General features: G+C 41.3%; 1 protein-coding gene across 3 annotated transcripts in view; it reads right to left on the reverse strand.

Annotated features, from left to right (window-relative positions):
- The window catches only part of AURKA (aurora kinase A), a 19746-nt gene continuing 5262 nt past the window's right edge, over positions 1 to 14484 (reverse strand). For all 3 annotated transcript variants that reach the window (XM_038572643.1, XM_038572644.1, XM_038572642.1), the window contains exons 3-9: positions 12275 to 12554; positions 10710 to 10764; positions 9436 to 9627; positions 8291 to 8429; positions 3578 to 3726; positions 774 to 948; positions 1 to 645 (exon numbers count right to left, since the gene is read on the reverse strand). In XM_038572643.1, coding sequence (XP_038428571.1) covers positions 472 to 645; positions 774 to 948; positions 3578 to 3726; positions 8291 to 8429; positions 9436 to 9627; positions 10710 to 10764; positions 12275 to 12554 — 1164 coding nt within the window. In that variant the 3' untranslated portion in view covers positions 1 to 471. The remainder of the gene's footprint in view (positions 646 to 773; positions 949 to 3577; positions 3727 to 8290; positions 8430 to 9435; positions 9628 to 10709; positions 10765 to 12274; positions 12555 to 14484) is intronic.

Genomic DNA, 14484 nt, shown 5'->3' on the forward strand with positions numbered 1-14484 from the left:
GAAGTCTTTATAAAAATCTTTATTTTAACATTTAAAAGAAAGAATCACATGTTCATCCTGACAGCTTTACCAGATTTGGCCACCCAATAAGTTACACACACACGTAGGTACTTGGAAGGTTATTGCACGCCTCTTTCACTGATGGAGTCATGGCGAGGTGGCCACTCTCCCTGCAGTAGGACCTGGAGTGGGTCCTCCACAAGGAAGCCTGACTCGAAACAGGCTGTAGGGAGGTCCAGGTGAACCTCACCTCCAAATTGTGAAACTAGTGACACTGCCACAATTCCTGTGGCTACTTTCACTCCAGAGCGTACTGTTCACTTAAGTAGACTCAAGTGGGGAGGCCGAGGCGCCACCTGGCACAGTAGGCCTTTGTCTGCAGCGTCCTCCGTCACGGGCAGGCCGTCAGCAGTATCAGCAGCAGCTCTGCCTCTCAGATTTCTCCTCCTGCACAATCCTTAAGACTGTTTGCTAGTTGAGTCTTTGCTTTTTTTGGCTACTTGATGGTTTTGATGAGTTAGCCATGATCCATGGGTGTTCAAGTACATCCTTGAGAGTTGGCCTTTGGCTGGGATTATGTTTCAACAGTCTTGAAATGAGATCCCTGGCTCCCTCCGGCACGAAGTCAGGGAATGTGAATTCAACCTGGAGTATAGGAAGTTCAGTCACAAAATGCAGCTTAGAGAAACAGTATGAATATTCAGCTCACAGCCAATGTTAAGGCTGATAAGCATTCTACAAGAAGCAACGGATCATTTCTCATTAGGTCTTACCCGTGATATTCTTTTGTAGGTCTCTTGGTATGTGCTTGCCTCAAAAGGAGGCTTCCCAACTAGAAATTCATAGCAAAGAACCCCAAGGCTCCAGAGATCCACCTTCTCATCATGCATTCGGCCTTCAATCATCTCTGGGGGCAAGTAATCCAGGGTGCCACACAGGGTGGTTCTCCTAAAAGCGGAAGCAGGCTCAGGTTGATGTAATTCTCTTTGTGTTATCACAAGAGCTGCTAAATGTCACTAACAATTACGTTAACATTGAGTGCTTAGGCCAGATCCTGTGCTATGAAGCAGGTAAGATTAAAATCCCTGGTTTTAGGAGTGCCTGAGTGGCTCAGTCGGTTGAGTGTCCAACTCCTGATTTTGGCTCAGGTCAGGTCATGACCTCAGGGTTGTGAGACTGAGCCCCGCATCAGGCTCTGCACTCAGTGGGGAGTCTTGCTTGAGATTCTCCCCCTCTCCCTTTGTGCCTTCCCCACACTCGCACATGCACACACTAAAATAAATGAATTTAAAAAAAATAATAAATCCCCAGTTTTAGGAAACAGCTTGAGAGAGATGTGCAACACCACACAGCTAGCAATCAAGCCACACTTCAAATCTGTTCAACTCCAGAACCTCCTTAAATGATCTAAAATAGATGAAATTTTAAAGAATCACTACTATATCAAAGCAGCCATGAAAGCTCTTTGTAAATACAACCTGGAGTTCCTTATTTGTTTTTATATTACACAGATAGGCTAAGAAGCTTAACAGCCAGGTGACACTAGTAACAACTAAAACCTGTCCTACTGTGAAAGCTTCGGCATTACAGATACATGCTACCTCTGATACATCACGGGTACAAAAGACATACTTAAATTTGGGGGTGACCTATGATGTATTCTTGCCAAAAATACTATTTAGGCCCCTGGACCTACTTCGATTAAGAAGTAGCAATTACAGAGGATGATGGACCAAGTGACACCACAATCAGAAAAATCCATTTTAAATTGTGGGACAACTCGTCTTAATTTAGACCAAAAGAATACAATCAAATACAATACAGGGATGGACCTTGGTTGGACTCTAACTTAAAAGAACAGCTCTAAAGTTCTGTGGACAACTGGGGAAACTGGTACATGAACCAAAATGACACAAACAAGGCTGTTCATTTTCTGAGCAATAATGGTTGTGGTTTATAAGGACAATGTCCTTATTTTCAGGAGATAAATACTCAGGTGCTCAGAGAATGAAACATGATGACTACAATTTATTTTTGAGGGTTCATAAAAAAAAAAAAACACAGCCAAATATGGCCAGTGTTTGACCATACTTATGGCAAATTGTTACCACCCACGGAATGCAGGCACTAGATAGGTGAGTAGCCAACCATCAATTCAGCATTTCTGCATGTCTGGAATTTTCAACAACACAGGCTGAAAACAAGCTGAGGATGACAAACATGGAAGTAGGAACAAACACCACGTAGGTTTCCAGGGCTTTATATCAGTTATTCTTTGCCATTGGTTCTTCTGCGGGGTAGGCTGAGGCTACGCTCACCATGCTGGCACCCAGAGAGCATCCCAAAATGCACTCAACTCAAAGGAGCCCTGCGGCCTGGGATGAAGGAGCTGCCTCCCTAACATCGAATCACTACTGAGGTCCTGGAAATGGACCGAGTCAGCAGGTTCTCAACCACCACACCTGGGAGCTCCTATGGTTACTCACACTGAGGAACTGTGGCAAGGGAGCATCAACATGTGCACAGCTTATCCTTTCTGGAAAGGACATTTACCTTTCCTATCACATGACCCACTGGACAGGTTAAGGTCCAGGTTAGCCCTGCAATTGCACAAAAGCCTACAATTCTTCATCACTGTTTGTTTCACCAGAAGTCAACAGCTTCCACTAGTGACAGACAACCAACTATCCATTAAAAAAAAAAAAAAAAAACACACAAGGTTGAGGGGGCACTCCAACAGGAGAGTCAATGCATTGCTGCAATCAGTAGTGATCTAGCAAAAATAAAGCTACCTGCCCCCACCATGTCACTTATCTTAGGCTATAAAAATTTTTTTAACTGTCTTAAGTATTACAGCTGTAATTTCTTAAGTCCTACCCCAAAGTTGACAAACTTACAAGTAGGTGTATGTTTTTAATGCTCTACCTCCCATGAGGCTTAAAAAGCTTAAACCTTAAAACAGTATGTTAGCTCTTGTTTGCAAAATTAAGATTTAAATTGTTTCATTAGATTTCTCTCTGTGTTACCTTCAAGAGGAGACAAGAAAGGACTATGCTGTTGACAAAGGCAGACCCCAGAGAGTCTTCACTTGCACCCTGAAAGTTCTAGCCAAAACAGTTTGGGTTTTTAAATTCCCCAGAGAACTGTGCTCTGGGCTCTAGGTGTGTGTGTGTGTGTGTGTGTGTGTGTGTGTGTGCACGCGCGCGCAAGCTGCCCTCAGAAACTGGTCTCCTGTCCAGGAAGCAGCTGAGTCTCCACCTCCCCACTGCTTCAGGCATTACCCCCTTCACACATCCTACACTTCCTTTGTCATATACTTGTCACATGTGTCCCCTTCATTAGTCTCTAGGGGCATTAAGTATCTTTAACCCAAGCCAAGGACACAATAAATAGCCCCAAGCAGTTGCAAAATAAAAAGTTCTCAACATTTCTATCAGGTCCAAGTTATTCCAAAGTATGTGCATCACTTACCTGCCTGGATTCCATACATCTGTGCTTAAGTACTTTTCTATTTAGTTCCTGAAATCCCTCAAGGCTTTTGCCAAACTAAGTAAGTTCCACTTCTAAAGTCACATACCTGGAGGATGGAGCATGTACTGACCACCCAAAATCTGCAATCTTAAGCTCTCCAGCTGATCCAAGGAGTAGGTTCTCTGGCTTAATGTCTCTGTGAATGACTCTCTTTGAGTGACAGTAAGACAGGGCATCTGCCAACTCTGTGATATACTATTAAAAAAATCAGAAGTGTGAAAAGTCTGTATCTTACATTTTACATAAAACAATTTTAGACATCTCTTGTGAAAGGAAACCCGACATAGATTTTAACATGTTTTGTAGATTTTAAGGCAAAAGCTAGAAACGATTGATGACTCCTACAATTTTTTTAAGCAAATTAGTGTTTAGCATAAAATACAAGTTATCTCATACTAAATTATTTATTTGCTAATACAGCAAATAGGATATTGAAGGAAGAGGGAAAAACCGATTAGCTAGAACTCATCACCACATGGCAATTTCTGGCCTAGTAGCAATGAATTATGTAATATTGAGAAACTGGCACAAATTAGGGAGTCAGACTTGTAAACAATTTTTAAAAACTTAAGTACCATCAATTCCCATTTTTAAAACCAGGATGAGGGGTGCCTTATGTCCCTTTGGCTCAGGTCAGGATCCCAGGGTCCTGGGATGGAGCCCAGGGCCCAGCTCCCGGCTCAGCAGGGAGTCAGCTTCTCCTTCTTTCTCTGCTCCCGCCACCACCCCACCCCCAGCTCATTCTCTCTAGCTCACTCTCAAATAAAATCTTAAAAAAAAAAATCAGTTTACAACAAAAGGATTTGAAGCTGAAAATTTAAAGGAACAAAATAATCCTGAACAAACAAAAACCCTAAAAACCGGTATATTTGCATGTGAAATACTGTGTTAAATTTAGGTACACTAATTCATTAGCTTAAAAAGGATACAGCAAGTCAGTCCTTTTGTTAGTTTTGTTTTCATTTCAACCAAAGAGAGATCTAGCAGGTCCAGAATCTGCTTCAGCATATAGATAAGAATTGCTTTAGTTCATATAAATTCCTGAGAAAACTGAGGAGACTCCTTGTTTTTCAATACTTCTTTGAATATTTTGGACATTATAAGGACTCAACATCTTGATAAATCACCAAGTTTCTTAAATTAGAAGTCTAATTGAAATTTTAAATAAAAATAAAGATTGTTATTAGTGTATCGAAAAAATATATTCAGCTCTGGCTAAAGTTTAAGGTGTCCCCCAAAGCAAACACTGGACTGAAAATTATTTTAGACTAAAAAGGCCTACTAACCAAATGGTTGTAGAAACCAAATGTGGCTATCAGAAAGAACATTCATTTTTTTTTTTCAGCCAAAAGCCAGAAAGACCAAAATTTAGACAATAATAAACTGAAAGTAAAGGCAAAGAAAGCTCCTTTACACCAAACTGAGTTGATGACACATCAAAATCATACAGTAGAGGGGCTTTCTCTGCTTAGATCAAGAAGCTAGTAGTTAGAGCTCTTAGCACCTACTTCCTTCACACCTCCTGTATCAGATTGTGGAGATGTGTAAAGGTCCCTAATATTTCTCTACAGTTAGTTTTATTTGAATTAATCAGAAAAAGGAAACAGGAGTGTGTATATATTCATTCTAACTACTAGGGAATCTAGAAAGAATCAAGCTTTTCTTTCCAATAACTATGTGCATACATCAATATAAATTCCATCTAAAGAAAACGTAGTAGTAGTACAAGTATTAATTGCCAATTAAATAAAGCAACTAATTAGGTTAGCTAATATTTAAAAAGTCAAATGAATCTATTTCTACTTATACAAAAATCAAACATTTAAGTTTAAAATGTCTTATTGCTGAGATGAGACCAAAGGGTCATTCACCAATAGTGCTGTGATTTCAAAAGCAGAACCACCTGAAAGTAATGCCATTTAAATCAATGCCAAAAAGCAAACGAGTGCACATACTACCCAGAAACAAAGCAAAGTAACCGGGCAGCCCAGGTGGCTCAGCGGTTTAGCACCGCCGTTAGCCCAGGGCCTGATCCTGGAGACCGAGATTGCGTCCCATGTCCCCCTCCCTGCATGGAGCCTGCTTCTCCCTCTGCCTGTGTCTCTGCCTCTCATAATTTTTTTTTTTAAAGATTTTATTTATTTATTCATGATAGTCACACAGAGAGAGACAGAGAGGCAGAGACACAGGCAGAGGGAGAAGCAGGCTTCATGCTGGGAGCCTGACATGGGATTTGATCCCGGGTCTCCAGGATCGCGCCCCGGGCCAAAGGCAGGCGCCAAACCGCTGCGCCACCCAGGGATCCCTGCCTCTCATAATTAAATAAAGTATTTAAAAAATAAAGAAAGAAAGCAACCAATCATCTGCCCATTCAACAACAACAACAAAACTGCCCAAAGACTCTTCTTCAAACAAATAATTTCATTCAGATAAAGAAGCACTATCCATAGGAGGGGGGGAAAACACAAAAACCTGATTATGTTGGACTTTTAGATACAGGAAATAGAATGAAAAGATAAGGCACAGGCAGGGAGCAAACCTTTATAAAACACATGCGATAAAAGACTTGTATCCAAAATATACAAGAACTCTTTAAAACTAGAGATGACCCAAATCCCAATTGAAAATGGGCAAAAAGCTGAACAGACACCACAAAGATGATATACACATGGCAAATAAGCACATGAAAAGATGCTCATCACATTGTCAGTAGAGAACTGCAAATTAAAACAATGAGGGAACCCTGGGTGGCGCAGCGGTTTAGCGCCTGCCTTTGGCCCAGGGCGCGATCCTGGAGACCCGGGATCGAATCCCACATCAGGCTCCCGGTGCATGGAGCCTGCTTCTCCCTCTGCCTGTGTCTCTGTCTCTCTCTCTCTCTCTCTCTGTGTGTGTGACTATCATAAATAAATAAAAATTTAAATAAAATAAAATAAAAAAATAAAAATAAAACAATGAGGTGCCGGGCGGGGCACCTGGTTGGTTCAGTGGCTGAGCATCTGCCTTTGGCCTTTGGCTCAGGTCATGATCCTGCGGTCCTAGGATTGAGTCCCACATCGGACTCCCCTCAGGGAGCCTGCTTCTCCCTCTGTCTATGTCTCTGTCTCTCTCAGTGCCTCTCATGAATAAATAAAATTAAAAAACAAAAAACAAAAAACGGAATGAGGTGCCATATACACCTATGAGAAAGACTAAAATCCAAAAAATTGACAATACCAATTGCTGGTGATGAGAAACACAAAGATGACACATCTACTTTGGAAAGACAGTGTACAGTTTCTTACAAAGCTACTACACCACACGAGCTAGTTTTCAAAGCTGTTGAAAACTTATGTCCCACAAAAACACGCATGCATGTTTAAAGCAGCTTTATTCATAATCACCAATAACCGGAAACAAGCAAGATGTATTCAATAGATGAAGGGATAAACTGAACTATATCTACGCTGCAGAATATTATTCAGTTATAAAAAACGAGCTGCCATGCTCACGCCCTGAAATGATACAGATGACCCTTAAATGCATAGTTGTTCCCCCACGGGGGGAACTGCTAATCATTCTAATACCCCTACACATGTACACTGGAACTGAATAATTAAATGGTTGGTAGATACAGAATCCAGGTTTTTCAAGATTGGAATGGGAGGCTACAGATAAGCAATGAGCATATAGAACACCCAAATCTTGGTCTCTAGTATTCCAATTAAAGATACCAGGGCTCCTTGGAGACATGGCAGGTTCTAAAACTGGGATGGGATATATGCAAATCAAAGGTTTAGCAGCTTGTAGGGCCAGATGCCAAGGACATGCTGCAGTACACACCACACCCCCCCCCAGTGATGAGATAGGTCAAAAAAACTAAAAGTGTGCCTGGGTGGCTCATTTAAGTGTCTGCGTTCAGCTCAGGTCATGATCTCAGGGTCCTAGGATGGAGCCCCACATGGCACCGGGCTTCCTGCTCAGTGGGAAGCCTGCTTCTCCCTCTCCCTCAGGCCCTCCCCCTGCCTGTACGTCTAATAAATCTAAAAAAAAAAAACTAAAACAAGGACCATGTGAAAGGGATCCCAAGGACCAAAGCTGGAACAATTTGAGCAGGAAAATAAAGTAGTATTAGATTATAACTCAAAGCAAACTATCCATGAGTCCACAGTAATAAATGACTGAGTAAATAAGGGAGAACAGACAAATCTCTGATGCAGAAGAATTCTAAATGATGATGCAGACAGAGGCAGAGGTGGGACATAGCCCCCACTCCTCCTTCAGGATGGGCAGCAGTACAGAGCAATACACTTGAGAAGAGGGCAGTATGGAAAGAAAGAAAGGGTAACGTCCCAGTGGAGAAACCTAACAGGAGTGACCTCAGCCAGGTGACCTAGGCCAACACCACCAGTGACAAGCCAGGTTTATAGGAGGGACCACACTAATGGACAAAGAACAGGAGAAAAAACATCTGCACTATCTTCAGATTCTCTAAATCCAAAACAAAACAAAACAAAAGTTTATTTTAGAATAAAGAAGGCAACTATTCATATATATACATTTCCACAGAAAACAGCTGTGGAAACAAACCCGCCTGGTACCTTAGTTTACCTGGAGGTATGCTAGCAGTAGGGTATTCTGAGTCTTTCATTCAAATACCTGATCCCATTAAGCTGTCTTTCTTAAGACAAAACCCACTAGACTATGATGAAAGGCACACTGCTACATAGGACAGGAATAGAGGAAACAAAATTAGCCAGGACAATAAATGAAAACTTACAGTAGCAGTTCTCTGCTCATCAAACTTTGACAGTTTCTGAAGTTCTCTGTAGACAGCTCCAAGAGGTGCATATTCTAGAATTAGGTAAACTCTGGTGGCATCATGGAAATAACCATACAGCCTAAGAATATTTGGATGCCTGCAACAAAGGATCAATATTCTAATACTTGGTTTTGGAGAAGATACAATATGTACTACTGATGAAACCCCTCATGTAAAACTAGTGAAAACTGGTTCTGGTCACAGACCTCCCCACCACATCCACCCACCCAATTTGAGCATCTGAAACTCCAGACCTACTAGGAAAACTTAAATACAGCTGCACGTTAGTGCAGAGTATTAATGAACTTCAGGTTTGGTTAAGACTATTTCCTTCCCTTAGACCATCTTTATTCTTAGGGGTAAAAATTCAGCTAAATGTTAGTTCTCTGCACATTAGAGAAAGAGAAGCATGACATTCCCATAGCAGTATGATCCCCAAACACTAGGAGACACAACTTTAAAGCAGGGTTCAGCAACAGTGGGAAAGGTGGGCTGCCAAGAACTTCATGCAGCTGAGAACACAGCCAGCACAGCAGCCCTTCAGCCCCCACCAGCTGTTGCCAGGGAAGGATCTAAACCTGATGCAGACAGGTCTGTAAGTATTTATGACTGATTCAAACCTGAAAAAAACACGAAAGAAAGAGAGAGAGAGAGAGAGAGGAAGGAAGGAAGGAAGGGAAGGGAGGGAGGGAGGGAGGGAGGGAGGAGGGAAGGATGGGAAGGATGGGAAGGATGGGAAGGAAGGGAAGGAAGAGAAGAAAAAGACCCACTGGCTAAAGTCAACCTGCAGAGGCTGCCAGTCTGCAACCTCTGCTTAGAACTCAGAAGTATCATTCCCCTTAATTATGTGCGCACATGCATGCACAGATGCACAGGCACACACACGTGCACACACACACAAACGGGCTCATGTACATATTTCATTAACAAAGCATAAACCTCCAAGGGACTTTTCAGGACCACAGCACTCATCTAGATAAATCTTTTTAAAAATGGTGAATTAAATCATTCTTCACAATACTACAGAGCAGGCCTTGCATCATTTAACTCTTAGTAACTAAGATCTGCACCACATTCTTTTGAACGTCAATCTAGAAACTTACCTAAGGTGGGACTGTATTTCTACTTCTCTTCTCAGCTGATGTTCAACTCCTGCTTTCTCCAGTTGAGCTTTAAATAATACTTTAATAGCCAGGATAAACTTGCTTTGTTTTTCCCTTGCCAAGTAAACATTACCAAACTTTCCTTTACCCAGTGGGCGACCAATTTCAAAATCTTCCAAAGCCCATTGCCTTCTAGGAAAAAAATTTGAACATTTTAAAATGTGAAAAAAGCAAATTTTTTCTAACAATTTATTATTAAGTTGTAGATATGTCTATAAATAATTTTATATTTGAAGTTATATTCAATACGTACCTTGGCAAGAACCAAGCCAATAACTACTATATGTGTCTCCAAAGACATTAAACCCTCCACTCCTCCACCTGCCAATAACTGTATGAGTCAGTGACCAGGAACAATCTGGACTTTTAGAGCTGAAGCACTAATGCTAAGTGTCCAAAGGCAGTACTGCACTCTGAATTACAGACCTATCACAACCACCACTGAAGACCACAGGAAAGGTTAGGGAAGTAATTCGAGGGAGAAGTCTTAAGAACTTCTGTGGGCCTCTTGCAAACGAGCCAGAGCCTCTTCCTCCATCCCAGACATGCTAACTCTCTGGAGTGGAGAATCACTCTGATAAAGCAAGGGGGGTAGATCCTACAGGGCAGGTGGGGGGCGAGAACCACTGGATTTAGATTCTCAGAAACCTACTATGAAAGACAGCTAAAGCAAAACAGCATGTGGGTTCATTCCTGGCTCCTCCTGCTACATTCTAGACATTACATTCTACATTCTAGAGTCTAAGCAGTTCAGAAATTAAGAGCAGACTTTTAGAAAATATCTGGGGAATATATCATAAAGAATAATTGATACTGTTAAAATATCCATAGTCATATATACATGTGTCTAGTTTTACAACAGGACTGCCTTTTGATAACAAACTTGCACTTCTGTATAAGATTTGAACTAGGTAGAGAAACATACCCAAGCTGTATGTAGTGGTTACATCTGAGGGTAGAGAAGAGCTTATTTTACACATTTCTGTAACAGATTCATACAAGTTTTTCAAAATTTGGAAAGCAGTCGGAAAAGCTGGAGTCCCTAGTAAACATCATTAAAATACTTTTTTTTAAAGGTTAGAATTTGTAAACATGTACATTTTCTAAGTGAAAATATAAAAACCTCTTTTTTAATAAGTTCCCATAATTAAACTTGCAGTGGTGTATTCTAATAGAATGATAACACAGGACTTTGTAAGTAAGATAAAGCTTACTTTTTTGATTCTTCATTTTTCTGTTTTGTTGCCAGTTCCTTTTCAGAATTATTTCCTATACAGAAGAAGTTAAAAAATCTGTTTTTAGAACAGCTGTAATTATTTCAGAATAACTATACAGAATAAGTTAAAAACCTATGAACAGAAATGAATCAAAGAAGGGCCACTAAAATATTAATGGTGTCTCCAGAATGGTAGATCTGGGCTATTTTTAGTTTTCTTTGTAGAAAAAAGAACACCATACCCTAACCCGACTCCAACCAGGTGAAGTCTTTATAGATTTCCAGAGTAAAGACAAGCAGATACATATACAGCTAGGCCATCTGATAATTTAAAGACTCAAGACTGTGAGATTCTCCCTGAAGCTTCTGTTTCCAAATGAAGAGCTTCTAAGGCAGAATTTCCAATCTCTCCATCCATAAGCTCCCACTCATCATCTTTCCCCCCACTAGGTGAGCGAGCCCATGTCCATCTGCTATCTGCTATGTGCAAATTACCAACAATGTGCAACAAAACATAGACCAACTACCTTCCTTCCACTAGATTAGTCGCCAAGGGGAAATATAAAAATAGAAGCCACCGAGTCAGTAAAATGTACAATAAACCAACTGCGCAACAGGGTGTTCATTAGCCAGAGGCTATATAGGACATTTCCACTTCAAATTCCAGCAGCAGCAGAGTACACTCTGCTCAGATACCTGAATGTGGGCCCTAACTGGTTTTCTCCCTCTATGTTTCACTACTTCCATTAATGCCATTAATAGGACCACCATCCCTAAGTCCAGTTTACTGCCCAGTTCTATCCAGTCTTCATCTTCAGTGAGCACTTGAATTTGTCTGCACTTGTCCATCCTGGCCTATCTGAGGGGAAGTTAATGCTTCTGAGTCTCCACTTCCTCCTCTGTAAACAGAGTTAATGACAGACTACCTTCACTGTGGTCCTGAGGATGGAATGAAGCAACGTGGATGAAGGAAGCTGGTCTCCTGAGCGTGAGCATGGCAAACTGTAAGTAACTATTAATATGTACCCTGCTCCACCCAGTTCAGGACGTGGCCATCTTTGACCTACCCCCAACAGCCTTCCTCCTGCCTACTACCCCAGGATGCAGCATTACTACTCACCACTTCATTCTACACATCCAGAGGAAGCCTCTTTCATAAAGGCCAGCTCCTCCTCTGCTCAAAAACCTTTCAGAAATTTCCCCACGTACAGGGGATGAAAGCCCCACTCCACGACACAGCCAGAGGGCCCACCATGACCTCACCTGGCCAGCCTCAGTTTATCCATGTCCATCCACTTCCCCGGCTGCTCTCCACACTCCCAACCCTGGAGCTTTTCACTATGCCCCACAAGCATACCACGAAGGTAGGAATCAGCATTCCATCCTGGGCCCAGGGCTGGCCCACAGGAGACACTGCTACTTCAACCTGAAATCACACTTTCTCCCCATCCTTAATAAAAAGGATGTAGAAGCAAGGGCTCCAAACAATAAATCCAAGTCTATCCGCTTGCTTGCAACTAGAAGGAATAACTATCCAGTATTAGTCTCAAGAAGTTGATTTACCAGGGGCTGATGACGAGGGTTGCTCACTCTTTTGGGTATTATTCAGTGACCTAGAGGCAGGACGAGGGACACCAGTTGCCTGCAATTGCTTCTGCTTCAGATTCTGAGCCGGTTTATGGCTGGAGACGAGCTTTTGGGTTTGTGGAGGAACTCGCTGGGAAGAATTTGAAGGACACAAGACCCGCTGGGCCTGGCCACTATTTGCAGATAATGGATTCTGTGAAGGAACTTGCTGAGTCACCAGAACACGTTTTGGACCATCACCAAGTGCAATTGCAGTCTAGATTGGGAGGGAAACATAAATTTCATGTCTTCGTAAACAAAAGCTGAGTGTTTTGAGAATTCCACAAAGTCTGTTTTCCTAGTATAGCAAAATACATATTCCATGATAATCCATGGAATGGGAAAGCTATTTTCATCAGCACTCCCAGAGGATATGGTTTGTATACAGCTGAAAGGAATACCTGAATGATACCTCCCACCCACCTCAAAAAAACCATGCCCCCAAAAACATTCATTAACTAAACTTCCATCTAAAAAGAGAGACATTAAACACTTTCTAAGAATTCTCAATGATTTGGGAATTACTACTTGGCAAAAAGCAACAATACCAAAATTTTATAACAAAATCCCAATTCCATTGAAATTTATTTGGCAGTACCATACATGTTTAGAAAAAAAGACAAATATGTCGAAATATTTAACAGTGGTTATCTGAGTCAAGATGTTTTAAAAGACTGAATTTTTGCATTTGCCAGATTTCCACAAAATACTTCTATTATTTATTAATGTTTCATTGTCCAAGTATTTACAAAATGGTTCTGAGCCAAAAGAACTATGGCAAAGAAGAAACAAATAGGATCTTCGAAAAGTTAGGTCAAAATACATTATTTACATGCCAATAAGTGGAGGATCACAAGCTTAAGAAAAAAGTTAATTCTAAGACCTTGAACCAGTCAAACTAAAATGGGGTAGAGGACTTCCTCCAACTACAATGGAGGAAATCTCCTCATAAACACGGAAACAATGCTAGGAAGGGAAGCCTCAGAGTTCATCACAAGCTCACTAGGTATGGGTGCTTCACAAGAGACAGGTATCCAACTTCCAAGTAAAAGTCAGTTACTTCTGAAATTAGTGACATCCACAGGCAGCGACAAATGTTTTAAACAGAGCAGCTTTTAAAAATGATCTTTATCATAGGAATTGAGAATCAGATACAATGACTCAAGTTAGCCTTTTTCTAATTGGTTATTGACTTTTAGCCAGTAAAAAAAAAAAAAAAAAGTTAAGGTATCCATTTACTTGAAAAACTTCTCACACCTATCAGAATGGCTAACACCAAAAACACAAGGAACAAGTTGTTGATGAAGACTTGGGGGAAAAGGAACCCTTGCACACTACTGGTGGGAATACAAACCAGTGCAGGTGAAGCAGTATGGAGGCTCCTGAAAAAGTCAAAAATAGGGGAGCCTGGGTGGCTCCATAGGTTGGACATCTGACTCATGGTTTTGGCTGGGGTCGTGATCTCAGGAGGTCGTGAGATAGAGCCCAAGGTCAGGCTCAGCACCGAGTTTAGAACCTCCTTAACATTCTCTCCCTCTCCCTCTGCCACAGCCGCCGCCCCTCCACACACACACCCCACTCATGCATGCTCTCTCAAACAAACAAACAAACAAAAAAAAAAAAAAAGAAAAGGAAAACTTTTAGGGACGCCTGGGTGGCTTAGTGGCTGAGCATCTGCCTTTGGCTCAGGTCATGATCCTGGGGTCCTGGGGTCCTGGGATCAAGTCCCACATCAGGTTCCCTGCAAGGAGCCTGAGCCTGCTTCTCCCTCTGCCTGTGTCTCTGCTTTTCTCTGTGTCTCTCATGAATAAATAAATAAAACCTTAAAAAAAAAAAAAAAAAGTAAAGGAAAACTTCTAAAAACAACACATACATACAAAACAAGAAACAAGATTTGTATGTTTATGCTCTTTTCCTAGAAGGAAAAAAAAATCTGGGGAATATTTATATTAAAGGATCTTTATATAAAGACTCATTTAAATTCTAAGAGCCAGAGGTACTTCCTTGATGAAGCCTTTCTAGATTCCAACCTATCCCAATCTGAACATCCCTCTGCAGAATTACTCAGGTCATTTCATATACACATATTTTATGAAAGTGTGATACCAGCTCACATAACCCACCAAAGAGCTAATAAGCTCTTGGAA

Source organism: Canis lupus, chromosome 24 (genome assembly GCF_011100685.1).
Source record: "Canis lupus familiaris isolate Mischka breed German Shepherd chromosome 24, alternate assembly UU_Cfam_GSD_1.0, whole genome shotgun sequence".
In the NCBI taxonomy this organism is placed as follows: Eukaryota; Metazoa; Chordata; class Mammalia; order Carnivora; family Canidae; genus Canis; species Canis lupus.